This window comes from Populus alba, chromosome 3 (assembly GCF_005239225.2).
Source record: "Populus alba chromosome 3, ASM523922v2, whole genome shotgun sequence".
Taxonomy (NCBI): Eukaryota; Viridiplantae; Streptophyta; class Magnoliopsida; order Malpighiales; family Salicaceae; genus Populus; species Populus alba.
In genome coordinates this window covers 17065581-17093430 of record NC_133286.1, presented here as the reverse complement: position 1 = coordinate 17093430, position 27850 = coordinate 17065581, and the positions used below count along the sequence as shown (strand labels likewise).

The 27850-nt window shown below is 35.1% G+C and overlaps 4 protein-coding genes across 7 annotated transcripts; 2 read left to right on the top strand and 2 right to left on the bottom strand.

Moving 5' to 3' along the window:
• The first annotated feature begins 244 nt into the window (after positions 1-244).
• On the top strand, positions 245-3828 carry LOC118034680 (rab GTPase-activating protein 22). Of its 2 annotated transcripts, none has more exons than XM_035040028.2 (5): positions 245-663; positions 1417-1552; positions 1693-1742; positions 2163-2216; positions 2342-3828. In XM_035040028.2, exons 1-5 carry the CDS (start codon positions 374-376, stop codon positions 3591-3593), a joined length of 1782 nt encoding a protein of 593 aa, XP_034895919.1. In that variant the 5' UTR covers positions 245-373; the 3' UTR covers positions 3594-3828. The 2 variants fall into 2 exon arrangements, with proteins under 2 accessions (XP_034895919.1, XP_034895926.1); XM_035040035.2 differs by having other exon boundaries at positions 521-975.
• A 1704-nt stretch (positions 3829-5532) lies between these two features.
• Positions 5533-11037, top strand: LOC118034661 (protein HLB1). Of its 3 annotated transcripts, none has more exons than XM_035040015.2 (15): positions 5533-5959; positions 6173-6295; positions 6373-6442; positions 6569-6682; positions 7134-7217; positions 7550-7600; positions 7729-7758; positions 7913-7975; positions 8121-8186; positions 8375-8503; positions 8643-8678; positions 9288-9407; positions 9594-9782; positions 10269-10362; positions 10885-11037. In XM_035040015.2, the coding sequence occupies exons 1-15, from the start codon at positions 5619-5621 to the stop codon at positions 10902-10904; spliced, it is 1530 nt and encodes a 509-aa protein (XP_034895906.1). In that variant the 5' UTR covers positions 5533-5618; the 3' UTR covers positions 10905-11037. The 3 variants fall into 3 exon arrangements, with proteins under 3 accessions (XP_034895906.1, XP_034895899.1, XP_034895911.1); XM_035040008.2 differs by having other exon boundaries at positions 10867-10990; XM_035040020.2 differs by lacking the exon at positions 10885-11037 and having other exon boundaries at positions 10269-10558.
• Positions 11038-13106: 2069 nt separating this feature from the next.
• Positions 13107-15457, bottom strand: LOC118034651 (uncharacterized). Its single transcript, XM_035039999.2, has 6 exons — positions 15181-15457; positions 14883-15095; positions 14700-14779; positions 14054-14129; positions 13695-13823; positions 13107-13603 (listed from the first exon to the last, which is right to left on the bottom strand). Exons 1-6 carry the CDS (start codon positions 15298-15300, stop codon positions 13454-13456), a joined length of 768 nt encoding a protein of 255 aa, XP_034895890.1. The 5' UTR covers positions 15301-15457; the 3' UTR covers positions 13107-13453.
• Positions 15458-17165: 1708 nt separating this feature from the next.
• Positions 17166-26714, bottom strand: LOC118034642 (uncharacterized). The gene is made up of 21 exons (XM_035039987.2): positions 26381-26714; positions 25024-25278; positions 24787-24911; positions 24643-24687; positions 24136-24217; positions 23942-24010; positions 23574-23744; positions 23422-23487; positions 22416-22484; positions 22232-22303; positions 21738-22081; positions 20749-20885; positions 20472-20566; positions 20365-20403; positions 20221-20277; positions 18763-18864; positions 18599-18650; positions 18453-18508; positions 18086-18150; positions 17941-17992; positions 17166-17748 (listed from the first exon to the last, which is right to left on the bottom strand). Exons 1-21 carry the CDS (start codon positions 26543-26545, stop codon positions 17680-17682), a joined length of 2187 nt encoding a protein of 728 aa, XP_034895878.1. The 5' UTR covers positions 26546-26714; the 3' UTR covers positions 17166-17679.
• Positions 26715-27850: the final 1136 nt, after the last annotated feature.

Sequence of the window (27850 nt, the reverse complement as noted above, 5' to 3'; positions counted from 1 at the left end):
TATTAAGTCAAAACACCAATATCATTTTTACACCGATAAAGAGAGTTTGTTGAAGTAGAGAAAGATGTAGAGAGAGTTTGTTGACAGAGAGAGAGAGAGAGAGAGAGAGAGAGAATATATTTTTTTATTGATATTATATTGTTTTTTTTTGTTTTTAATTATTTTAATATATTTTTTAAATAAAAAACATTTTTTAAAAAAAATCAACGATTATAAAAACACTGGCTATGATTATTTACTTCCTTTCATGAAAAACAGAGCTGAGCACTGAAAAAGCAATTAAAATATCGAGAGAATAAAATAAGGGAAAAAAAAAAAAACACTCTGAGAGAGAGAGAGGCCTTTAGGCCTTAAGAGTCTCTTCACTTTGGTGATGGTGTTATCGAATCAAAAGCCGGGACTCCTATTACCACCATCCCTTAAGGTCATCTCCGTCATTTCACTGTTGATGCTCTCCTCCTCCTCCGCCGGCGGCGGTGCTTTTTGGAAATGGATCGTGTTCGCCGAAGCTAGCACCGGAAACACTGGGACAGGGAGGAACGGTTGGGTCGTTGGTGGCGGTTTATGGGGCGCCGCTACGTCTTCTTCCAATGTTGGTATAGCCATCGCTGTCACGGCCATGGCCGGTATCGCCTTGGCCGCCACCGTCGTCTATTCTCGTAGGTAAAATAACAAAGTCAACATTAAAAAAACCCCCAAGTGTTCGAATAATTGACACTCTAATTCAAAACTTAGATTAACCGTCGCCAAAGAAACCCTAGATAGATATATTTAGATGTTGATGCAACAGAAACCGTTAATGAGAGCCTTAAGGCGAAGCCATGCTCCTTTTTCCTCATCTTCTTCGACGTCAAACTCCTCCTCATCGTCATCGTCATCGTCATCATCGTGGATATATTTGAGATCATTTTTATTAGTAGTTGCCTCCTCTTCGTTGTCCTCATCATCTTCCTCCTCACCAGCTTCTACTAATCGGTGAGTTCTTCAATTCCTTTATGTAAACTTTTCGTTTTTTTTCCCAAATCCAATCTCTCAGTCGTCTAGAAATGACCTCCTTTGCGCTCTATGTTATTCTATCAAGCTAGTTTCTTATTCTTCCTGCTTCTTTTACTTGCCTTTTGCTGTCTTGTTATTAGAATTTCGGAACAGTTCTTGAATCTTCGATGTGCAATTAAAGAATAAATTTGAAAGTGTTTAGGCCTCGTGGAAGAATACTGTCCCTCATAGAATTAGTTGTTCAATGTAGACTCCTATCTAAGAAGGTAGTGGAAGCAAATCGTTAATAGTATCTTTGGATGCCATATGGGAAAAAAAGAATTTTGAGTTGTAATCGGTGGTTTGGGAATTTTGTTTGTGTAGATGATTATCATTGAATAACTGATCTTTTGTTTCTTCTTCTTTTTTTTTCGGGTCCAGGGGTAGTCTTAAATCGCCTTGGTCGCGTAGGAGAAGAAAACATGCGCTTTTACCAAAGCAATGGAAAAGTTTATTTATGCCTGATGGGAAATTGTGTGATGGCGGTGTCAAGTTTCTGAAGAAAGCCCGAAGTGGGGTATGTTGCAGTCTCTACTGTGACTGATATTTTGACTGTTTTGTTTAGTTATTCATTAAGTCTTATGTTGTTATTTATATTTCTGATTCTGTATTTCTAACTGCTGAAGGAGTGTTAATTTTTCTTAAACTCTAATGCAGGGTGTTGATCCAAGTATTAGACCAGAGGTTTGGCCATTTCTCCTTGGAATGTAAGTTCTGTTTTAAGTGGCAGTTTGTATTTGATTTTCTTAGTATTTTTATACCAGCTATATTTTTTTATTATTTAGGTCTCTTATTTACTTTAGTTTGCTTTCTGAGGGTATATTTATAACCAAGCAAAGTAGCAACTTTCCTTCAGTGCATTTTGTCATTGAGTTTTTTGGGCAAAATCATGGAAGGTAGGCCAGGAACAATGTGATTGTTGGCGACACATTTGCTAAATGCAAACATACTCATAGCAATGTCCTTGACATTTATAATTTTCCTATTTGGAATGTGTGCTTGCATTATACGCTATCATTTTTCTGATTGTCCATCCTAGGAAGCTTTTCCCTTTTTGTTTTGTGTTCATTTATTGTGATGCTGTATGAGCACTGCTCTTTTTATTGATGTTTAGTTCTTTTCAACAGCTATGATGTGAGCAGTTCCAAGGAAGAAAGAGATTGCATTCAAGATGAGAAAAGGTATCATAATTCTCTTCCTGTACAGTTTTTAGTTATGGATGAATGCTCTCTTTTCCAAATTCCTTGTAATCATGTATTTTCATTTCTTTCCCTAGTCAAGGTTCTTATGTATATTTGCACTGCAGAAAAGAATATGAGAATCTACGGAAACAGTGCCGAAGACATCTCAGATGCAATGATAGGAGTTTTAAGGCCAAGCAAGCTGTTGGAATCAGCAGCGCTGAGGTTAGCGGAGACTCGAGTCAAGTTATGGATTTTCCTGGATTAGAAGATGTTAACAGTACCAGGATGACACCTTCTGCTGAGCAAGGCAACTTATCTGCTGAGGATTCAGATTTCCCTGATGAAGCTCCTCAGGGCTCTGAATCAATATTGGAAGGAGGTGATGATAGGAGTGTGGTCACCTATGAAGATGGCATGGCTGGAGACATGGAGTCAACTGATTCCAATTCCTCTGAAGAACCTGAAATTGCAGAATCTTTTCTTGCAACTGAATTTACAGGTGAAAATGATTTTGATTTGCCTTCTCAGGAGACTTCCTCACCCTTTGAGACAAAGAGCAGGTTGAACTTGCAGAAAGATGAGGATTTTGCCACATGGCAGAGAATCATGCGTGTTGATGCAGTGCGGGCAAATGGTGAATGGATAATGTACTCTCCATCTCAGGCAGCAGTATCAGAGATGAAGGCACGGCGATTGGCTGAGAGTGTAGGTTTGCAGGACTATGATCACTTGGAGCCAAGCAGGATCTTTCATGCTGCTCGCCTCGTCACTATCCTTGAGGCATATGCACTTTATGATCCTGAGATTGGTTACTGTCAAGGAATGAGTGATTTACTCTCACCCATTATTGCAGTGATGGAGGAGGATTTTTTAGCCTTCTGGTGTTTTGTGGGCTTCATGAAGAAAGCTCGGCACAATTTCCGTCTCGATGAAGTGGGAATCCGGAGGCAACTGGGTCTTGTTTCTAAGATAATCAAGTGCAAGGATAGCCATCTCTACAAGCACCTGGAGAAGCTTCAAGCAGAAGACTGCTTCTTTGTGTACAGAATGGTGGTGGTTCTTTTCAGAAGGGAGTTAGACCTTGATCAAACACTCTGCCTCTGGGAGGTGATGTGGGCTGACCAGGCAGCAATTCGGGCAGGGATTGCCCAGTCTGCCTGGGGGAGGATGAGGCTGAGGGCCCCTCCTAGTGATGATTTGCTGCTTTATGCAATAGCAGCTTGTGTGCTGCAGAGGAGGAAACTGATCATTGAGAAGTACAGCAGTATGGATGAGATCATGAGAGAATGCAATAGCATGGCCGGTCAGTTGGATGTATGGAAGCTTCTCGATGATGCACATGACTTGGTGGTCAACCTGCACGACAAGATTTAAGAATTCGTCCTTTTTCTCTTGCTCCTTAGATTTCCATTTCGTCCTTGTTGCTGTGCGCAGATCCCTTCAAAACTAAGGGATCTTCGGATCACTTCAACTCCTAGCTCGAAACAAAAGCACCTGATAGGCAATTTGTTTAACGGGGTAAATTATGGAATTCTGAATGCTGTGCCCGCACTCTCCGTGAGTGATAGTGGCATCATTGCAAATTTAGCATTTTGATCTTCCTTTTCAACTTGCCTCATTTTCTTTACAGTTTTTGTATCTTTCGTTTCCAAAGACACGGGCAGACAATTAAGCTCAATGCTTAACCTCTTTATGAATGCCTTAGGATCACTTCTTGCCCAAGATTGTTGGTAATGTGGATCGTGGGTGACGCAGCAGAAGCATGATAAGGATAGTAACAACACAAAAAAGAAAAGCGTTATGGCAGAAAACAGGATTATCACAACAGAACCCTTAGTCAGTTTTATTTCTGAATTAAACTCAAATAAGGTCTGCCTCCCTACGCCAAAAGGAAAAAACACGGTTTGAAACTGCATAAAATCTAGAAAACTCAAGAACGAATAATAAAATTTGATTTGCTCAAATAGTATCTTTGAGGTCTAATTTGGATCTTGGTTGGTTACAACTAAGTCTTCTATAAAACTAAACTAGACCTTGGGAATATTTTTTTAGAAAATTTAAGTTTGATTTAATGGTTATATCAAAAGTTATGATTTTTTTTTTATCACTAATATGATGGTTTGGCGCAACTAAACCTTTTTTTAGGCTAATTCGTATCTCACTGATCCATACAAACATCTTCTACGTTATCTATATTATCACACTGTAAAAAATACAAGTCTTACCAAAATTAAAGGGAAAAATAAAAATAATGAAATCACCATGTAATAATTAAAGAAAACTAAGAGTTTTAAAATGGACATTGGTTTCATGTGGTGGGTTAGTTATGTTTAAGGAAAGATTGACATCATTCTTATCTTATTCTTTCAAATAAAATGTTACATCTGACATGTGTTTAATCCTAAATAAATTCTACATATACTATTAATTGTCTAAATTCATTTCTAAACTTATTCGTGATTTATTTAAAAAAATAATGTCAATTCTTAAGAATAAAAGACTCGTCAATAAAAGAGAATTTTGACGTTAATTCCTAAAAATAGAGGATTTCTTTGATTTTATGAAAATTTGAACATTATTCCCTAAAAATAGGTGATTTTGCTGATTCATAAAAAGTTTGACGTTAATCTTTTAGAATAGATGATTTTGTCTATATTTTTTTTATTTATTTCTTTTAAACACAAGATTTAATTTTGATAAAGTCTAAGATAAATTCAAAACGAAAAATTTTGATTAAATTAATCTTTCCTAATCAACAAACCTAGATAAACAAACCAAACCTTAAAAAAAAAGGTTTCAAGTATCTTCTTATTCATTCATGATTCATTTAAGCTAAAAAAAATCAAGTTAAACATCTTTTATGTCTTAGAGTTTTTTTATATTTTTAATATCTTTTATTTTTGTAATTTAAACGTTTCAATGATTTTTTAGTCATTAATTAAAATATAATAAAACTTTTATATAAAAATCAATATTTTTTTTATTTTTTGTGTAAATGTAAAATGTTATGAAATTATAAATATAAAATTTAATCTATATTTTTTTAAAAATAAAATAAAAAAATAACTAAAATATAAGAGTGTCATTGTAATTTTACTCTTATGTTCGAAGTTTAGACCGGCCTCGCTCGGTGAGCCACACATACCATAGAAGTGAGGAATCTATTCGACTAGTTTATCACTATTGGGCTTAATTTCAATTTTTTAAAATCCCATACCCTAAACAAACAAAATCCAAATATTCTGGAGGCCCATAAAAAAATAGTCTAATTTTCCTTTTCCTTTCTTCTCTTCTATACTGGTCCCCCCCCCCCCCCACAACCCCCACCTCTCTTCCCCCGGTCCGAACCCACCTTCCACTTTACTTCAACAAAACAGAAAATCCTTTGAACCACCTCCAATGACTCCCGAAGAACCCGAATTGAAAAATGGATTCGAACCTAAACCCGCAACTGAACAAAAACAAGATCCGGAGCTAGAGACAATGGCAGCACCGGAATCAAAGCCAGCACCGGAACCAGAGCCAGCACCAGCAACAATTCACGTCACGAGCGCAGATCCTGAGGTAGAGGAGCCAAATGAAACCGAGATCCAATCAAACGAATCAGAGAAACCTGAATCGAACGAGCAAAATGCGAGTCGTCCTGCTGAGCTACAACAGAACAGAACATTCACGATGAGAGAATTGCTCACTGAATTAAAAACCGAAGAAGGCGACGATGCGGCAAGCACTCCTCTCAGGTTCGGTTCGATTTATATAATTAATACATTTCATTGCCAAACGTTTCAATTCTTTCGCTTTCACTGATTATTGAGATTAGATTAGATTAGATTGCGTGTTATTTTAAGTGTCTTTCTAGATCTTACCGTAAGATTCTGAAACTGTATCATGCCTGGTAGATGTGAAATTTTGTTAGAATTCTTAGCCTGTGATTTTTGAAAATTTGTTAACAGTCAACAGAGCACACAGCAGCAGCAGCAGCAAAATAATGCGGCAATGGAATTGATTGATAGTGTTACCAGTACTGATGAGGAAGGTCGGTCGCGTCAACGTGTTCTCACATTTGCTGCCAGGAGGTAATATATTCATTAATCAGCCTTGTTTTTTGAGATTTAGATGCCTTATTATTGATTGTTGAAGAATTTTGCTATAGGTATGCGAGTGCTTTAGAGAGAAATCCAGACGATTATGATGCGTTATATAATTGGGCATTGGTTCTTCAGGTATGTGAAAAGAAAATGCTTCTATGAAATAGTAGTTATTTTAAGCATACTGAGATTTAAAAAAAAAAAAAAATTAGAATCTAGATTGATTAATTGTGTTGATGTGATTGGCATCTTGGTTTGCAGGAAAGTGCAGATAATGTTAGTCTGGATTCTACTTCACCTTCTAAAGATGATTTGCTTGAGGAAGCTTGTAAAAAATATGATGAGGCTACACGTCTTTGCCCAACACTTAATGATGTATGTTTTAAACCCATATGCTAAATGATCCTTTTGAATGTCTATAGATCTGGTTATGATGAGGATTCTGACTTCCTGAAATGCAAAAGTGAGATAATAAACTGAAAAAACTTTCTGGCTGCTTTGAATTCTTGCGAGTGATTATATTTAATATTTATCCATTTGAGCTGGTTTCCTTTTCCTGGCAAAGAAAAGGAATCTTATTAGATAATGAGGAAAATATAACTGCTAAAATTGAGCATTTGCATGACGGCCATGTGGTAATGATTACTCGTTATGGATACTTCTCTATTTTTTTTTAATTTCAAACTCTTTGTATTGATGTTTCCTGGAAAAAAAACACTAGATTTAATTGCATCTATGTGTCTTTTGAACACGATAATATTTGTGGAGAAAGATATGATTTTGAGATTTTACTCACCCAAAAGTTTTGTGTTATGTTTATTGACAGGCTTTTTACAATTGGGCTATAGCAATCTCTGATCGGGCCAAAATGCGTGGTCGTACAAAGGAGGCTGAGGAACTGTGGAAGCAGGTTGGTATATAATATTGTTTCACCAATTCAATTTTGTTGGTTCTGCTTTTGTGTGTGCACCAAGTGAACATGCATCTTTGTATCCATTTTCCCTTCTACTAAATCATGCTATCATATGATATGATAGGCAGTCATTCAGGTTATGTGACCTTTATAACTTGCCAGGAGCCATTTATACTCAAAGCAAATTCCATTTTGCCTTTCCACCTAACCTTTTCAAGCATGCTTGATTTTCTTATTGCTATGTCCTTCATTTACATGCAGCTCTGCTCGTATTTTCCTTAAGAAAGTTCTTTTAGAGAAGTGAAATTTACAATAATCTGCTTTTGCAGGCAACAAAAAACTATGAAAAAGCTGTCCAACTTAACTGGAACAGCCCCCAGGTATTTTTTATCTATTAAATTCTTAAAAGTTCGTTGTTGTTTCATCTGAAACCAAGGTCCACAACTTTCCCATCTGTTTGTAACAACCTTCTACTGCTGATTCCAATCGTTTATGAAATCCATTTCAGGCACTCAATAATTGGGGACTTGCTCTACAGGTATTTTATGTCTCCTGATTCAACACTGTTTATACTTCTTTTCTTCCTGCGAGAACTTTTGTTGATTTTAAATTTTGATACTTTGAGATGTTCTGGTACGTGTGGTTGTTCTGGGTAGTTTAATTTGATGCTATATTGGATTTTGCAATTTTAGGAACTCAGTGCAATTGTTCCTGCTAGAGAAAAACAAACCATTGTGAGAACTGCAATTAGCAAGGTACAGAAAGTCATTTGGAGATGTTAGAGTGCTTGGATAAATATATAGGACAAGCAGCAAAGTGATTTTGATTTTGGTATGTCCTAGGAATAGGTCTACCTGTATCTTCTGTCCTTATGATCCCTTTTGCTTGTTTCTAATGCAGTTCCGTGCAGCAATTCAGTTGCAATTTGATTTTCATCGAGCAATCTACAACCTCGGAACTGTTTTGGTTTGTTTAATCCTTTCCATCCTCATCTGTAATATCATGTTTCAACTGTGATTATATCTGTTTTCTTGCTTTCTTGCTTTCTTGCTTTATTCAATTTGTAGGTTAAGACAAGATAATTGACTGTCTTCTCACCTTCTCCCTCAAATCAGTGAGTTTAAATCCTAAATATAAATGCTTTTTTTTGGCAGTATGGGCTAGCCGAGGACACATTAAGAACTGGGGGAACACCCAATGCTAAAGATGTTTCCCCGAATGAGTTGTATAGCCAGTCTGCTATCTACATTGCAGCTGCTCATGCATTGAAACCAAATTACTCGGCAAGTATTGCACAGTTTCATTTTTATTAAACGTGCTTGTTTAAATTCTGTAATACAAAAAGCATGTAGCCTCAGAATTATATTTTCAATTAGCCAAAGGATTATAATTCAAAGCTAAAATTTGTTTGATTCTTTACAGGTATATAGTAGTGCATTGAGGCTTGTGCGTTCCATGGTCAGTATTGCATTTTCTGAATTTATGGTTGTTATTTTATCCTAAAATGCCTTCCTCAGGATATCTAACTTCTTTCTCAGTAGTTATGGCTGTGTTATCTTTTCTTGGACTGTTGATATTAGGGTGGGACATGTTCTGTGACTTATGTGAACTCTGCTGTTGTCTTGATTGGTTGACCATTTCCTAAACCTTGGATTATTTACTAGTTCTTATGCTTTTGGTTTTTGCATTGTTGCCCAAATCTGTGGCTTGACCCCTAAGCTGCTGTTTCTGGTTAATACGGGCACATAAAAAACTGAACTTCATATCCACCCTTTTCATTCCATAATTTTGGATTCAATCAATACCTCCACACTTGTGTGTTGTGGTTGCTAGATAACTTTTTTTTTATTTTATCAAAATACATATTTCCATATTGCAACCGATATCTTTTCTGCCTTGCTACTACTTATGACTGGAACTCCTATAGCTACCCTGATAAAATGCAAGGCATTTTGACTTGAAAATGAACTTGTTTTCATAGGTCTTTCTCTATATATCTGAATTTTAAACTGGCTGGAGAAATTATTCTTTACAAATTAAATCTGATCAGCCCCAATTTTTTGACAGTTACCTTTACCATATCTTAAAGTTGGATATCTAACTGCTCCGCAAGCAGGGAAACCAATTGCACCTCACAATGATTGGAAGAGATCAGAATTTGTTTTGAATCATGAAGGGCTTCAACAGGTAAAATCTAATTTGTTTTGTAATTGTGGATGTCAAAAAAAATTAAATGGATCTAAGTTATCTTACCTCTCAGAACATTACAAATAAAAATCATGGCTTTATTTCATTAAGAAGAATTTCCATGTTGGTTATCCATAATGTTGCCAACTTTGGTTCCTTGGAATACATCTTTCATTTCCTGAGCAGGTTAGCAAATCAGAGCAAAAACAAGTTCGCCGGAGCCTCTCTGGCAGACCATCAGATGTATCGAATAGTGACAAAAAGGCTATCAAAGTTGAGGTTCCAGATATCGTTTCTGTATCAGCATGTGCTGATCTGACTTTGCCGCCTGGTGCAGGCCTCTGTATAGATACTATTCACGGGCCACTTTTCTTGGTAAGCACCATTTTGTTTTCATTTTCTTTGAAATATGCCTTTACAATCAGATGATTTTGACTTGCTTTCAGTGTTCAAAATAGTTAATCTTAGCCCTGGATCATGTAGTGAGATTTGCTCATTTGAAGAGCATCTGTAGCTCTATCTAGTATCTCCTTTAATATAGCATTGATTCATTTGGCATTTATGGTTTGTGGAATGGATAATTTAATAATTTAAACAAGCTCAGTTGTCAGCATGATAGATTATTAAAACAGGACAGGACAGAATATAGGTGACTGGGCTATAAATTGGTCCTCTTCTCAAAATTCTTTTCCTTTTCAGGTTATATTCACGATTATTAGAAAGGAGTTTTTTTTTTTTAAAAAACTTTACTGTTCTTCAGTGAACTGTAATCATTTGAGGGTCTTTTTATCCAAAAACTGGGGATAGAAGTTATACTGTTTCACATCAAGAACACATGTTTAAATTCTGCCCACTGATCAGGTTGCTGATTCATGGGAATCCCTGGATGGATGGCTTGATGCAATTCGTCTGGTGTACACAATCTATGCACGAGGCAAGAGTGAGGTCCTAGCAGGTATCGTAACAAGCTGATTGCAGCTATGAATTATCTGCTTGAACGATGCAACCTTCTTCTGAACATGTATGTATGATTCATGTATTGAAATTGGGATTTGGTCATTTTGAAATAAGCTGTATATGATAGAATTTGTCATAGAGATGCACTTGTAAAATTCTCTGCATGATCAAGTGTTGCACATCAATTTTAGTTTTGGGTGGCTGGTGAGTAATTTTGATGCGTAACATTACATACTGAATGAGTTGGATTCGTTGATTTATGTTAGGCACGTGTTTTGTTTTAATCATAACATTGGCACTACAAATGTTTTGAAATATAATCCCAGTATATTGCATTTTTCTGGCAATTCCAATAATGATTTAGAAATGAAAGCATACCATGATTCATCAACTCTCTTAGTTTACAGTGCAATATTTTTGCCTGAAGTTTTGGATCCTATAGCAAGGGAGAGAGAAATTAGGAAAATTATGGAGATCTGATTGATTTCCGTGTTTGATTTAGAACTTCACCATCGTGCAGGATTAGTTCACAAAGATTAATCTTTGGTTTGATGCATAGAAAGCTGTTACCTTCATCACACGCATGCGCTCACGCACGCACTTATCTTTTCACGTGGGGGTGCGTAAACATAAAATGGGTGCTGCCATTACTTGTTTGGCACCGCCTGTGCCTGAGTGTCTCTGGTGGGAAAAATAGCTTGAATATTATTAAATTGATATTTTTTTGTGTTTGATATATTAGTGTTAAAAATAAAATAAAAAATTGAAAAATTATTTTAATGTATTTTCAAGTAAAAAACACCCTTCATTTCCCTATTTGTTTTTGTGTTGGTAAGTATTTTTGCAATAAATTGAATATTTTTTTGTTTTAATTGTTTTGTATTTTTAAATATTTTTGATATGCTTGTGTTAAAAATAAAATGAAAAAAATATTATTATTATATATTTTTTTAAAAAAAATATTTTAAAAAATAACCATTATTACAATACCAATAATTTATGCCATAATTTTTAATGAAACTTGCAATAATCCATTCGTATTTAACGAACTCAAAGGTCATTTATAGACCAAGTTTTTCTAGGAAACTATAAATATATTGCGAATGGGTGGCTTGGCTTTACTTGGGCCAAAGCAAGAACAGCTTCAGGAAAGAGTTCACAGATTAAGCCCGAGGCAACAGCAGGAACCTTCAACTCAGCTTTCTTGGTGTTTCGTTTATGCCATATGAAAACAATCAAACTTCCAATACCCATATCTACTGCAGCTAACGATGGGAGTGGTGATACCGCTTAATATTGATTATTTTTGTATAGATAATGAAACGGGCTAGTATGCCTCTAAGTACGTCTTAATAAAACATGAAATGAAAATTAAATTAAAAAAAATCTAAAACTATAGTCTAAAAAGTACTATTATTTTATAAGTGGACAAACAACTAATGCTTCATTTTTAGCAATTCATTAGTAACTTTATTACCTTAAATCTTTCATTCGATACTAATTTTTTTCGCCACGTCCGAATTCTATCCAATCTAACTATCCTTTGCATTTTATGTGAAAATTAAAATCTTAATTGTAAGCATATACTAGCAAATGTACCATCATGTGGCCCCTAAATCATTGATATAATTTTTAAAAATTGCAACACGCGAAGTCATTCGATATAATTTCTATCTCTCCACGTGATGGCTAGGCCTGCACTTGTGCGTCTAGGCCAAGTGTTCCAAGCTCGGCCTTACAGGCAAGTCAGGCGAGATGTTGTTGCTTGTCTTCTTCTCCAGCTAACAAGCACCGCGAATCGCTAGAGTTTTGTCCCCAAAGTCTATTTTTGTAGTTTACTACAATCTGCAGAACCACAGAAACCACTTAAAAGATCATATCTTTTAACATCTGGTTCCCTCTCCTTGTTCTTTCTTAAAGCTTGTCATGTTTTCTTAATCTATCCTGAAGCATATCATCGTCATACTGGTTACGTGCTTTGATTCAGTCTTTCCTTGTCCTTTCTGAACAATTCTAAAACCGAATTCTTACCTCCCCTGTGACTAAAGCAGATTGACCGGTGTGCTGGAAGAGCCGTGCTAGTCATATACTGCTATCTAGTGTCTCCAGAGGCTTCGTTGCACCAGCCTTGCTTATTCAAATTATTAGCAGGCATCACACGTTTGAAGGCGTAATAAGATGCGCTCAATTTTGAGTGCTCATGATACCTAAAGGGGTTATTGTAATTTACCCAAGAAAAAAAAAAAGAATTGTTCATGTACTGCAGAGATAGCAGGACTGAAAGCAATGCCGTTTCTATTTTCAGATCCAAGCAGCAATAATCACAGGGTTCTTACCAGTCAAGCTGTTTTTTGGTAGAGCGTAGCCTGGGTCATTTGTGCTCCCGTCGAGGTCCAGATTTTAGCAGGATAAATCGTAAGAGAGAGGCCTCTATTCAGCTTAGCAATCACCCGAACATTGAACTTTTGCCATTGTCACTGTGAACAATTCACAGAGGGTTTAGGGAACTAAATCTTCCGTCCGTTTGGCATTTATTTACGCAGTAAGACGCTCTTCTAACCAGTCCGGCTGCCATCATTTTGGCTGGTAATTTTTAGGTGTCAAAAAAATGATACTTGCGCCCCCAGATGCAGAAAGAGTTGTTCTACTTGAGCACAAATAGTTACGACAGATTTAAAGAGCCAGCAACCTTCCCAGATGCGGAAAGAGTCGTTCTACTTGAGCACAAATGATAACGACAAATTTAAAGCGCCAGCAACAAGGTTTTTCCTCCACTTTTTATGAATGCAAACATAAAAAATGCAAAGCAGTGTCTACCGCTTCGACCACAAAGGCATGTCAGTTGGGGACAACATCATCCAGCCCGTGTTTTGTTCATTATTGGAACGATTTGTCATTTAAGTCGCAAAACAAATTTTGTACCTCTGCTTTCCTAATTCAAAACAGCAACATGGGAGTATCTCTATCTTTTGATCCCATATCTAAGGCCAAAATATGTTTCCAAAGTAGTGTGCTGTGAAGGAACAGGAACCATGGCATTGCTATCAAAAGAGCATCTATTTAACCAAGTCACATTAACCGCTGTTGTTCTATTGTTTCCTCTGCTCATTATCATCATCCCAACCTCCATTTGAGTGCGCTTGATTTTCTGGGTGGTTTCTTGGGACTCCTCTCTGCCGACGCTCATTTCTTGATTGCTTGTCTGCGGATGGCAGATTCATGTGTTCTCCTTCTCTCTCCTAACATGGAAAGTGAGAAACTCAACTATAATCTCACAGATCATTAGAAGAATGAAACGAAAATTAAAAAAGGACTTCCATTGATTGATACCTCCTCCAATGGTTTCTGATGCTCCCTCAAAATGATATCTTTCTTTTTTGGCAGCAATGGAAGAAACTTGGCTGCTTTGCTAAATAATTGAAATCCCTGAACATCTCCATTTTTTATGCTTGCTTCTAGCTGCAAAAAATTAGTGGCACAAATATGAACACTTTATATCTTGGATGACGGTAACCAAAATCATTAAGTTGGAGTTCTTGCTCTTATTTAGTTCTGCTAATACTTCAAACATTATGTTTCTGTCAGAGTCTATCTTCCATAGTTTCTTCTACTGATCTATCATAACGATGTGAATACGTAGAGAAACCCCAAACCAGAAGGGAACCAAAATGGTTTTATAGATGTTATACCTGAACATGAACAATTCCAAAAATAATGCTAGCAATAGGCAGCCAGCTATCCTCGGGAGACAGAGACATATTTGATCTATTGAGCCAGATAAGAAAAATTACATAATCAAATCCATGCATCCAATCCACAATCAACTAACATGTTCAAATTAACTGTAATTAAGCAGGCACTGTAGATTATCCTTGATAGCATCAGGCAGTGTAAAATATAAAGCCCGGAAATTGTTTTACCACACACTTAAACTCTTTAATAAAGAACAAACTGATTCACATTATAAGTCCATCATCAATATATCAATCGAACTAAAATATATAGCTTCTAATCAACATTAACAAATTTGTGAAAATCTTGAATGAATACCCTGTAAACTCCAACTCGAAGTTCACATTTTGCATTCAACAGTCGTAACCAAACTAGCAAGACACAATATATGTGGACAACAAGTCCCAAATGTTCACACTCCATAATCACTTCCTAACCAAGAAAGACAGCCTACACTACAAATCAGCATCTCTTATAAAACTTAGCAGAGCATCAATCAAAAAAAAAAAAACGAAAAAAAAAAAACTGGATGCCTTATTAAAAAATCAGAATAAAGAGAGATAATGTAAGCATGGTACTATAAAACAAAAGGGGTAAAAAAACCTCAAATAAGGGGCCAAGTACACAAGAGAATAAATAGCATATCTCCTTTTCCCAGTATCAAGCCAAGCAAAAACCCAACTCTGCCAACAAAACAACAAAAGATCAGAACTTTATCGAGACCCAGATTCCAAAAACACAACAAATACAAAAATTTAAAAATCAAACACAGACCAACACACTTACCAACCAATTAAAGTAAGGAATGAAACTGATGATACCCATAACAGCAATTCTCGTATCAGTAGTAGTAATCCCCGAATCACTCTCCTCCTCCTCATCCTTAGTAGCTGTGTTTGGTAAAAGCAAAGAGCTCAGCATACACACACTGATAGCAACAGCAAACGGGGTGTCGTCTGACAACGCTGCCCTGCATATTCCCCTGTTAAACTTCTTCCTCTGTATTAACAACAAATAAAAAAGGTTCAAATGGGAGTAAAAAAAGAAGAGAATTTGCAGTGTTTTGTTTTGTTTTGTTTTTTACCTTGATGAGGGTATTACAGTGGTGGTGGAAAAAAGAGGGTTCTAGTTTGATGGGTGGCGAAGTTAAGTTAGGAGGTTTTAGGGAAGGAGAAATTGAAGCGGTGGTGGCCAGTGTGATCATTGAAGGGAGGAGATGGAGATTGGGTTTTAAGGAGAGAGTGTGATCAAAGGTGGGAAGGAAGGAATTAAGGCAGAATCTTGAGTTTCGTACTTCTTGAGAAGAGTGTGTGTGGGTACATCATGGTCATACATGTTGACAGCTTCTCTCTCTCTCTCTCTCTCTCTCTCTCTCTCTCTCTCTCTCTCTCTATATATATATATATATATATATATATATATATAAAATCGCTATAAAAAAATATATTTCGTACCATTATTATAATGATCATTTTTACTCTTTATCTTTATTATTTTTATTACTATCATCCTTAATAAAATTACTTTTTAATTATTATTTTTATATTTTAAAAGCAAAGTATTAAAAATTTTAAATTTAATTTCAACTCTTCATTGTTACTTCAAATATAATATTTAAATTAAAATGTCTTTCTAATTCCTTAATTTTCATGCCAGTTAGCATACCATTGACCTCAAGGGATTTGTTTATATTGTAAAAAAAAAAAACCAAAAAAACCTCCAACTTAATGAGAAAACCTCAATCAAATCCCTAATATATTTTTCATCACGAATTGAGTCTCCAATCTAATATAATGTTCAAGTAGTAATGAGAAAATCATGTAATTTCTCTTTATTTCATTCAGAACCCATAAATTTACTAAAACTCTTCACATCATGCAATAGAACAAATTATACAAATAAATGTGAGAGTTTTATGTTTTTTTTTTTTAATTTTATTTATGACTTGAGTGATTCAAGATGAGGATATTTGAGAATTCACCTGTTTTTATATTTCTTTATGTATAAGAAAATTTAGTGTGGACTTCAAGTGATTATTTAACAGTTTTATAGATTAAAAATAAAAATAAAAATGATTGAGAATTCATTGTTAAATTGAGAATCTAATTGAGATGAAAAATTAAGTTGGAGATTTAATCGAGACTAGCATCAAAGGTCGGGGACTTTTACGAGGTTAACAAAAAAAAGAAAACTCATTCAATTTTACATTTTAGAATCTAAACATGTCACCACAGACTAATCATCTTAAAATCCAGATTTATATGGTGGAAATTCCTCCAAGTATTGGTGGATTGAGAAGGCTAAGTTTCTACTATGTCTTGTGTAAACACTCATTAACAAACTTATTAACAGTGAACCAACTGCCTTATTTTTTTCATTTTCTATCTTTGTTTTTCAATCAAACCCTCCTATAACTTAATTAGAAGAAGTTAAGTTTTAAATTATGGTAAAAGTATAAAATGTAAAGATAAAGGACTAAAATGTAAAACTCAAAGAAAATATACTGCTAATCCCTCATTAATGATAATTTTCATGATCTAAAAGTTCATTTTCTTTATTTATCGGTTCCTTAGTTAGAGAGAAAATAGTGAAACTCCTTTGGAAAAAAAAAATAGAGAAAGTGGTTGATTAATATCGATTCTAACCATAAAAAAAATTAATTTTGGTATAAAAAATTTCATTCAACAAAATAAAATTTATTTAAATAGTTTTTAGCCTTCACCTTGCTTGATAGATGTAAACTCAAAAAATTTGTTAGTTACTACGTCTTCAAAATGTTTTTTCAGATGTTTTCGACATGGGCATCCCGTACAGTTAACATCAAGGCTTTTGATAGTCATGGAAGGCTTAGATCAAGATGCTGGCAAAAGGGACTCTTTTGCTCTGTTGTATTACGCTTGCACTGAAATTAACTTCCATCTTTCCATCCCGGTTAAAAAGCTGCTGCTAAATTGGACTCATAATTCATGATGCCTTGACTTCACATGAAATAGAGATATGTAGGTGCACCCCTGACAATGAGGCCGATAGCAGGTATAACAAGCATCAAACAAAAAATCCATAAAGAGGGAAGGGGAAATTTATGGCTCTCCATTCATTTATTACCATTCTCTAATAGTTGTGAAATCCCCAGGTGCTTAGCAGTAGCAGTAGCAGCAGTACAGGTGAAAGTTCTACCAACATGTACAAGATCGAATATGTATGAACAAAATAATACATTTGAATAACCTGATTTAAGTATATATAAACAAACACTCGAATCTTTCTACTCTCTCATGGCAACTGATTTAAACAAACGGTAAAAAAGGAAATTTCTGTCAACCTGCAGATACACTTCGCCTGGCACAGGAAAAGATTGTTTCCGCTTGAACTTGATATGGTATGATCTTCAAAGAACTGTTTGTAACGGATTTGCAGAAGATAGATGCAAACCGTACTTGTCCTTTGCAACCTTCCTCCGTAGCCATACTCGAAGATGGTTCCAATCCGGCCCATAAAAAGAATCGCAAGCACTTATCTGCATGATGTACAGCTCTTGCCTGAATTTACGAGGTTTCACTTTACGGTGACAAGAATTAAGCTTTCAGGAGTCAACATCACTCCTCTCACCGTTCTCTTCCCCACCAGTTATGGCTTTCAGCTGCTGTTGCAACTGTAAAAATGACAACATTCTCAACTTAATTCACCTCAGAATTGGGTATAAATGTTCTACATATTCAACTCTTGTGTTTGGCTCATCATGAAAGAAGGGGTGAGGCTCCTATTAGAAATAATCCTACTTCCCTAAGCTCATGATAATAAAGCAGGGCAAAGACAGCAAAATCGATCCTCACAAGCAACTTACTTGCTCATATTTTAGCTTTTCGGAATTTAGTTCGTTGGTTAAATTCATCATCCTGCAACACGTGAGTGAGAAAATTAAACTTAAATATGTATAAAGACCAGAAAGGAAGGTATAAAGACAAGTAAGGAAAGGACAAATGATCAACCTATTTTGAAGCTCGGTGATCTTTATCAATAATGACCTCTCCCTCTCAGAGGATGCTGATTCAACCTGTGAGAATGAGTAGATCAGAGTTTGGGAATATTCCACAATGATACAGCAATCCCAATGGTCACTATGAAGCAGACTCGGTAATTTGAGGAAATGCAAAAGAAATAATCAAAAAGCAATTTTCACAAATAAGTGTCCTCTTGCAAAATGTGGAATCAACACAAGTTCAGTTATATGACCCTGCGTACCAAGTCTCAATAAAACATCACCACCAGAGAAATACTTAGATCTTAACAATGGATATGCTTGTATACAAGAATTTGAAACCCAAGAGCAGAATTATAGATAGAAAATCTGCTCACACTTCCATTATTCTCTGAACCACGAGGCAGTGGTGGCAACTTTCCATTTTGAGCAGCTGACACAAAATAAAACACCCACAACTTGTTCAATTGCTTCATCCCTAAAATCATACCAAATTGCATGCGGTAACAGATTTGTTACTCACCTTCTACAGCCTCGGCTGGCTGCAAGCTATTCAATAAATTCAAAATAATATCCTGGAATTAAAAAAAAAAAAAATCTGATTACAAGAACGACTGGCTTTAGATTTTACAGAAATTAAGGCAAACAAACCTTGAAAGGAAAAACAACTCAGCTGTAAGTCTTTACCTGTTGAATTGAGGTCTGCTGAAAAAGATTCTGAAGATGAGGCAAGAGTAATGCAGGTACACTATTGTTGTTAACCTCTTTTGGAGGCTGATTATTCACAGGCTGAGAAAAAAACACAAGAATATTCAGAGTCTGAGAGAAAAAATATGAGTAAGACCAGGCATGATTAAAGGATGACAAATTTAAGCCAGTGGCATAGTTAGCGATGCGATTCTCATAAACTATGCAACAAAAGGACATATATACATATATAAACTAAAATGCTTCAGTTTTTTTAATGTGAATTGCACAATTCAATCAACAGTAAAAGGCCGATGCCTTTTAGTTATAGGTTTTTTTTTTCTTTTTAATTTTTTTAGTTCATTAATATTAAATTTTTTTCTATTCAATTATCTAACTCTCATGACACGGATCCCAAGTTTAACAGATTAACCTAGTTCGGCGGGTTAACCCAGTTGACTCAAATTTCTTTTTCTTAATTAGTTTTTTTCTTCCGATATGTTTTTTTATTTTGTTTTTTTCTTTTTAATTAATCATTTTTTGTTTAATTTAGTTTATTAATATTAATTTTTTTCTCTATTTAATTTCACTCTCATGACACGGATCCCAAGTTTGATGGGTTAACCTGGTTTGGCGGATTAACCCAGTTGATTCAGATTTTTTTCTTTTTCTTAATTAGTTTTTTTTTTTCAATTTCATCTTTTAATATCGATTTGATTGAGAATTAAATTTCATGATTTGTTTTGTTTACTTTTCATTAGATTATCGTGATCTCATGTGGGGATTTTACTGTACCTCTCCTTGCAAAGCACTATTTATTGGAATAGTTCTTTGCTTTATGGTTTTTTTCTTTATTTTTTCCTTTTCAATTAATCTTTTTTTTTGTTTAATTTCATTCTGTAATATTATTTTTTTTCTATTTAGTTATCACACTTTCATGAGACACATCTAAGGCTCTCGGGCTTGATGTTGTAGGCAGACCCACTTAAACTTGGATCATGCAAGTTTAATATTATTATTAATATTAAAAAATATTATTATTTGTATTATAAATATTACTATTGATATTATAATTAATATTATAAATATTACTCTTGAGACAGGCATTGCAGCCAGACCCAAGGCTCTTGAGTCTAGCTTTGCAAATAAACCTAACACTCTTGGATCTTAGTTTTTTTTATAATTTTTTATGCAAAAAAAAATAATCCATGGCATGGCGCGGGCCACCTAACTAGTGTAAATATAAAAGTAAGACTTGATAACAAATCCAGTCATGCTTTATCTTGAAACTAAGAGCAAAACTACACCCAACTTGGTTTCTAAAGCTATTGACTCAGTGGACACTTTAATTCCACCATCTTTCAAAAAGAATCTCATAAACTTACAAGGTATGTGGTGATAAATTTGTTTGATCAATATCAAGAGCTACATATATCAACAAAAGGTCAAAGCACATACCATTTGTTTGGGTTCAAACATCCATTCACCAACACTAGCAGACTTTTTCAGTGGAGACTGAAAATCAAAAGAACAAAACATCATATGAGAAGTAGACAACAATAGTAGTTACTAAAAACTACTGGGTAAAGATGAGCCACTTACTTGGGAAGACCGGCGTGGAACTGTACTTAATGGAATATCCTAGGGCACATTCTTTAGTTAGTGAGAGTCAGATAATAAGAGAGCATGCCATAAGAATTGAGTGTTACCTTTACAAGATCTAAATTTTCTGATGTAACTGAGAACCTCCCCTTTATTTGGACTAGATTTGTCTTCGGCTTTTCATCCAAAGAATCTCTAAATCCTATTATTGGAAACAAGTAATGATAACAAATTCATAAGCTATGTTATAGGAATGGCAGCACCATTTGATAGCTTTAAGTTCTCACTCTTTGTGGTGATTATGATGGTAATAACAAAAAAGGGGAAACTAAGTAACAATAATGATAGCTGTGGTAATCTTTAATACAAAATGTATTTTTGTACCTCCTGAAGATTTTATGGGAGCTGAAAAACTGTTTGCTGAAGCTCGATTTGGAAGAATTAGAGGACCACTAAAGCTTGGAGCTTTTCGAATTTCACGGGTGGCTCTTTCAGCTGTTGGCTGTCTTTCATTCTCAAACCTATTAATGACAAGAGCCTGATAATTTCAATTTGGAGCATACAGAAGTATAGAGACAGCAAAGCATAAACTAGTTTCATAAATTTGGGCAACAACATTCAAGTTCAAGTAAATCAGTGTTTACACAAACTAGTTTTCCTCAACAAAGACATACAGAAGGGATTGGACATTCTATCCTCGTTTCTATACTAAACATCAAAATTCAACTCCCAGAAAGCCACTATACCACATCTTTCTCTGCTAACTTTTAACTAAGGTTCTTTGGCTGCAAAATGTGAAAGAGTAACACACGAGCATTATTTCTGCTAACTTTTTAACTAAGGTTCTCTGGCTACAAAATGTGAAAGTGTGCATCGAAGAAGCATTAAGTAATTGAAGGCTAATCAAATGTAGAATTCATGTAATACATTGTTTTCTTTAATTGATATCTTCTTTCAATATCCTATTGTAAGAAGAATGTTGTGTCAAAAGTATAAAATGACAAATTGAAGTTTCATTAAATAGTAATGAAGCTCTTACTCAGGACCTGGCATTCTTCAGTTCAAGAAGGATTGTTACAATTTATTACAATCAACTCATGCTCAACAAAGCACCAGCCAAGTTATAGTATCATATCTTAAAATAATTCCAAATGCTCAATAAACTACCCATTCAACCTAATGAACTACCTTCCTTTTGCAAGTTTGGGAAGCAGGCTAGAGTTATGTCAAGTACAGGGAGCAAGGCCTTCAAGTACCATCATTAACACAAGTTACACAAACAAAACCACCACCCATGAAACATTATATTTCAAACAGCTCTAATTGGCACATAGTTAATGCTGAAAGACAAACTAAAAAAGAAAAAAACAGACCTTTCAGAAGTGCGCCCCCTTTCTGACAATGAATGAGAAAGTACCGTACCAGGCATGATTGGCCCACTAAGGGTTTGGCGACTTTTCACTGTTTTGGCCTTGGCTTGCATCACATCATTTTCTGAGGTTGACGCCTTTGCTTCGGTGCTTGATCCATTTCTCTTCCACCCAACTTTTTCCTGGCTACTGGTTTCCAGCAAGTCACTTTCTGGTAACCTGCCCTTTCTGTTTAAGTTATCCACCTGAGGCAATTTACCACCACTTAATTGTCTGCTGTACTCAGCCTGCTGCATTTCACTCTTTGAATTTACATTCAATGAACTAGATTGGGAACCAGTAGTGACCTGCAAACACCAAACAAGCTCATTTGCTTGAGAACCAAAAAATTCCTAAAGCAACAGAGGTATCTCAAGAAGCAAAAGTAAATATATAAGGCCTGGTGACAACTTCAGATTAATAAAAGAAGTCTTCAGTGACAAATAACTCATCTATACCTTATCACCACCAAATTTCACACTTTCATCTTCGTCCCTCGTCTCTAGTATATCATCATCATCATCTCGCACCTAGAAGAAAAGGCACAATTATCTCCTAATTGTATAACCAATGAGAAAAATACTACCAAAATGAAGAAAAAATGCAGCCTCATTAAACAATGCATTTAGATGGTTAGCTTACTAGAGATGCTTGGGCTTTCAAATCACCAAGGTCAAAATTCCAGGCACTAACTCCTCGTTGGTACTCGCTCTGATGAGGGTAAGACAAGTCATTACATAAGAGGTCAGAAAGAACAAAATAATAAAGTACCTATAAATGTTGCTTGTCCTCAATTATACTTTCAGTTCTTAATACTCCATACTAAATACCCTGGCACAGTAGATACCATCACCCAAGAATTTAAATGATAACATTTTCTAAATCAGAAGAGATTATAACTGTTATTATTGGCACAAAATTAAGATAAACAGGTGAGCTTATATTTGTCTGTACTGTTGGCTTGGTTCTACAGTGGGATAGAGTAGCGAGAGCAAGTCAAGGAGCACATTTTGGTGAAGAAAGTAAAAGAAGTAAAAGAGCTATAACCTTGTTTCATAATACTGATCTTATGGCACGGATTGCCAGAAAGAAAGTGCAAGCCAACATCTCTTTCCATTTAGCTGGTCAAGGAAATACCCAGTGTTTTTTGTTTCAATTGAACCATTTCTTTTATTTAAACAAGGTCTATAGTTAAAAGCTACATGATCATATTTTATTTTATGAACAAATGGCTTCTTATGGATTATGATCTCTGGTTTAAAAAATTCTAAGGAAAAGCATAAGAAACATTTTATTGGTCAACTCATTCAACAATAAGAAAGAAAAGGGATATTCAATTATGGGACCAAATGACACTGGTCACTGTTTGTCATCTGTTAGTGTCTTGATAAGCAATAGACATCTGTAGAACCCCAAAGTGGGGATATACTTAAATGACTAAAAAATATAACCAAAAATCAGTGTCTAAGAGCAGCTGAGGGTGCTAAAACGAACATTAAACTTATGTAATCTGACCAAGCAAGAAAAGGAATAGGAAGAAATTAATGAAGAAGGATTTGCTAGGAAAGCAATGTATGATGAGCTTCTGCAAGTGCATCAATTAAACAGATGAAAAGCATCATCTTATGATGTTGAGAAGTGTGCTAACCTGTGACAATGCCTCTTGTTCAGCTGAAGGCATTTTCTTTAGAGCCAGCTGTGCAGCATCTTTAAGCTGCAATATTTCAGCAAGTTCATAAAACAGCACAACCAGAAAAACATGAGGCACTAATCAAGCATTGTACCAATATGATCGCTAACCTGAATAGCTTTCACACGATTCCAAAGTGGGGGCAAGTCCGCAAACAACTTCTTCACAGAAAGTTCTGGAGGCTTCACATGCTTGAAAAAGGAGTGTTTCAATAACTTCTCAGCAGTTGGCCTCTTTGTTTGATCTTTCACAAGGCACATTGCAACCATTTCTTTAAAAGACTGATCACAACTGGAAATCCTCAAATTAGAACCTTAATATACATTGGAAAAAGAAATCAGTGATGACAGCTATACTAGAAGCCTTCTGACATTCTTACCAGGCCAGCAAAGAAAATGGTGCAATTTTTCTTATATGTAAATGCATTTTCAGAGTAAATCAATTGTTGTGAAAATCTAGCAAGAAAGAGTTTCAATACCTTAGAGAACTTTTTATCACGATCATAATCAAGACCCGGAGGAGCATTCTGTATGGTCATGAGAAGAACCTAACAGAATGAAAGATAACAGGAAAAATAAAAGGTATCTCAGTATGCCACTTAAATTAAAGCTTCCCTGAGCTCAAGCTTTATCTCAGTGAACATTCTTGTTGAATACTAATAAATGGAAATACCTTCATTGGAGGATATTTTGAGAAAGGTGCATGGCCATGCGCCAACTCAAGTGCCGTTATACCAAATGACCAAATATCAGCCCTGAACAGGAATAAAGAAGCAATCAAGCAACAAGCTTATAGGAGTTTTCTTTTCTTTCTCAATTTTAATTCACAGTCAGTTTCTTCAATAGATAAAGGTACAAGCTCTGCCTAACCATCAATTAAAAAAAAATGATATCAAAAGAAAAAAAAGAGCAGAGAGTGTGAGAGAGTTCCTCCAAGGAAAGAGGTGAAAGTATCACGAGAACTTCTGTCATCCAAAAACAAGACTAAAAAGTGTAGCCAAACTTATTTACAAGGCTTGCACACACAAGAATGCATATATACACTCAAACCCAAATTTGGAACATGACAAGTACTGCCAAGGGTTTTAGCGAGCACAGGAAGTGGACGTAAACATAGCTTAATAAGTTGCAATCAGGGAAATCTAACTTGACAAATTACATTAAAAAAAAAAAAACTCACTTGGAATTATATCCACTTCCTGGCTGCAAAACCTCAGGTGCCATCCTGCAATTTGAAAGTTAAAGAGCACGGAGGAAAACACTTTCTAGTATAAATACATCTCAAAACTCAAATTACATATAAATCATTACTGATAATATTTACCAGCATGGAGTCCCCACAAAAGTATTTCTAGAACGTTGTCGATCACCTGCATCAAACATGCAAGCTGAAACACCAAAATCTGCAAGCTTTACATCTCCATCTGTATCCAGTAGTATGTTTCCAGCCTGCAAAAACAATTGAAAATAAAAGTTAACATGAAACATGGTGTTGAAAAATAAAAAAGAGAAACTTGGACCATCTGGTGAAACAACTGTGCCATCTTAATGCTTTGATGACCTTAACATCCCGATGAATATGCCCTTGTCGATGCAGGTACTCCAAAGCCTTGAGGGTTTCTTTTAGAATAGATCCGATAGCAGGCTCCTCAAATCCATCAGAATATGCTATCTTCATGAGGTGCAAACAAGAACCCTCAGCCATGAATGGCATGACCACCCATAGATTATGGTCAACAACAAACGAACAATATGCTCTAATAAGATTTGGATGATCTATCAAACTCATGGTTTGAGCTTCCCTCCTTATGTCATCCTATATTAAAAAAATCCATCAAATAGCCTCTTAAATAAACAATGGACATTAATGAACAGCTTACACAGACAAAATCAGTAAGAAGAGCAGAGTTTAACTAATAGAACGACTGAAAATATCTACTATCAGGACAAATGCACAAACCCAGAGCAATAGTCTTTCAAATATTCAATAAAAGCTTCCAAGCACATTCCTTTTCTGGGTTTTATATCACTACGATCAGAAAGCCAGCAGTATCTGAAATCCATTCACCAACATATGACTGAACTTTGCAAATTCTTATATCCAGCTCTAAAAGGTTAGTCCAAGAGATACCAGTCCTTTTTGTAACTTCATTTCACTAACTAGTGCTGTGACTTGTAATCGGTGCTTTATTAATTATTCCATTCCATAATTATAAGTATGCAATAAATATGATAAAAGCCAAATCACCATAATCCAAAATGTTTTCTTAACAGCAAGCGCTGCACCAATCCGTATGAGTTAGTGAGCATTAAACTTCAAGATGCTGAAGTTGATTTTTATCAAAAATATTATTTTCACATACTGAATTAAAAAGGCAAACGTGTAAGCATACATAATTAGATATGAAAAGCATACTGCAATTAACAATTTCAAGTCCGCCAAATTTTTCCACTTTGATCTGATATAAACTAAAATTCACATATCAGTCTCGAATTCATTAAAAATAATTTTACAAATGCAATAAAGCTTAAAAACTCTGAAATAAAAACTAATCGAAAATTTTACCTGTATCTATAATTCAAAGTGAAAAGTTCACTGTAGATAAGCAATCCTATACTATATCGAATCAAGACCGCTAAATTAACAAAAAATTCATAAATCAAATTCAAATTCAATAACAATCACAATCACAATCACAAGAATGAACCCAATTATCACTTAAAATCTCAATCAATCTGCTTCTCTGCTGACTATAACGACTCAATAAAAGTTCATTCAAAGCTAAAAACACCAAAAAATTCACAATTCGATCAAATCAAACACGATCTGACCTAAAATCACAGTAAAAATCACTTCAAATTACAAGAAAAATCAAGTAAAAAATGAGTCAAGACAGTAACAAAAAAAGTACACGAACCAGATTAATGTTGCAACGATCGAGATCCAAACACTTGATAGCGACGACTTCATTGAACGGAATATAGATCGCTCTATAAACAACGGCACTCGCTCCATATCCTACTTCTTCTAGTAACTTGTAATCAATTGGATTCACGGTGTATGTCTTTCCCATACTGCCCATCCACCGTCGAGATAGCGAATCTTCCACCACCACCACTTCCGGTAGTAATCGACGGTTCTGTAACTCTCTCTTTTCTTGGTGAGATTAAAATGTTGCCGTTTTAAGGGATATAGGGGCGTTTTATTTTGATTGATTCGTTGACCGCCGATAAAACAAAGAATCTGGAGAGAGTGGAGACTAGAGAGAGGGAGGCGATGACGTGGGGAGGTGATGTGTTAGTTTGAATTTGGACACGTGGAAAGAGTTTATAATAAATGCTGGGACCTACTTCGTGCTTTGCTGTTTTTTTTTTTTTTTTTTTATATATTATATATATATATAGCTAAAGGGCGTGTTTAGTGTTTTTTTGTTGCTGAAATTGAGGTTTGTGCATGGCTCATGAGTTTTGTATATAATTGGGTTATATTTAATTTTAATATTAATTTAAATTATAAAAATAAACACATTTAAATTAGATTCTCACCTCAAACTGGATTAAAAAACAATAGAGTGAAAGAAAAGTTAACAATAATATTTTTAAAGAAATAAGAGATACAAAAATGAGTTAAAACTCAATTAATTTGATGATATGATAAAAAAAAAATAGATAACAATATTGACTTAGGTCAAACTGAGTTATTATATGAAACTTATGATCTAAAATATATAATATGGATAACTCTATAAAATCATAAAAAATCAATTGCAAAAAAGACCTAGAAAATCTAAGTCAACCTGGTCTGATTTTTCAAACTCGTGACCCGCAAGGTTAGCAAAATCTCAATCAATAAAATATTAAGGGATAAAATAAAATAAAAAAGTTCAAATAAAAAAAAGATTAAAAACAAAATAAATAGTAATCAAACGAATAAAGACCAAACCTGATATAAAATAAAATAAACTAAAATATCGAGGGGTGCAATTGAAAAAATAATTCAATTAAGAAAATGGTGTAAAATATTGAGGGATACAGTTATAAATATAATTTAATTAAGAGAATGATTAAAAAAATCATAATCAAAAGAATGTTAACCAAGTCTAAAAGGTAAATAAATCAAAAGAGGATTAAATTAAAAAGGTATCATGAAAGTCCACACCTTATAGTTGTGTGAATCCTTTGGCAACCAGGCGTGCCTTGTAGCACTCGATGGAACCATCAGAACAGTTTTTAATTTTATACACCCGTCTATAACCAATCGGTGTCTTGCCAGCCGGGAGTGGTGTGAGTGACCAAGTACCATTTTCTTGAAGAGCCTGCAATTCATTATTCATGGCTTCCTGCCATGCAGGGTGAGCAACAACTTCGAAATAGGATTTTGGTTCTGT

Bases quoted from the DNA above. Each gene is read 5' to 3' on its own strand.
- LOC118034651 (XM_035039999.2), bottom strand. From the start codon at position 15,300: ATGATCACACTGGCCACCACCGCTTCAATTTCTCCTTCCCTAAAACCT. The intron at 14,130-14,699 runs GTTTTTTTACCC...CTGGCTCAATAG, and splicing joins TACTTGGCCCCTTATTTGAG to ATCAAATATGTCTCTGTCTC. The intron at 13,604-13,694 runs GTATCAATCAAT...TTTCCATGTTAG, and splicing joins ATCAGAAACCATTGGAGGAG to GAGAGAGAAGGAGAACACAT.
- LOC118034642 (XM_035039987.2), bottom strand. From the start codon at position 26,545: ATGGGCAGTATGGGAAAGACATACACCGTGAATCCAATTGATTACAAG. The intron at 20,278-20,364 runs GTAAGTGGCTCA...TTTGATTTTCAG, and splicing joins TTCCACGCCGGTCTTCCCAA to TCTCCACTGAAAAAGTCTGC. The intron at 17,749-17,940 runs GTAAGTTGCTTG...TCATTTTTACAG, and splicing joins AAAAGCTAAAATATGAGCAA to TTGCAACAGCAGCTGAAAGC.
- LOC118034680 (XM_035040028.2), top strand. From the start codon at position 374: ATGGTGTTATCGAATCAAAAGCCGGGACTCCTATTACCACCATCCCTT. The intron at 1,553-1,692 runs GTATGTTGCAGT...ACTCTAATGCAG, and splicing joins TGAAGAAAGCCCGAAGTGGG to GGTGTTGATCCAAGTATTAG. The intron at 2,217-2,341 runs GTATCATAATTC...TTTGCACTGCAG, and splicing joins TGCATTCAAGATGAGAAAAG to AAAAGAATATGAGAATCTAC.
- LOC118034661 (XM_035040008.2), top strand. From the start codon at position 5,619: ATGACTCCCGAAGAACCCGAATTGAAAAATGGATTCGAACCTAAACCC. The intron at 7,759-7,912 runs GTATTTTATGTC...TTGCAATTTTAG, and splicing joins ATTGGGGACTTGCTCTACAG to GAACTCAGTGCAATTGTTCC. The intron at 10,363-10,866 runs GTATCGTAACAA...TGTTTGATTTAG, and splicing joins CAAGAGTGAGGTCCTAGCAG to AACTTCACCATCGTGCAGGA.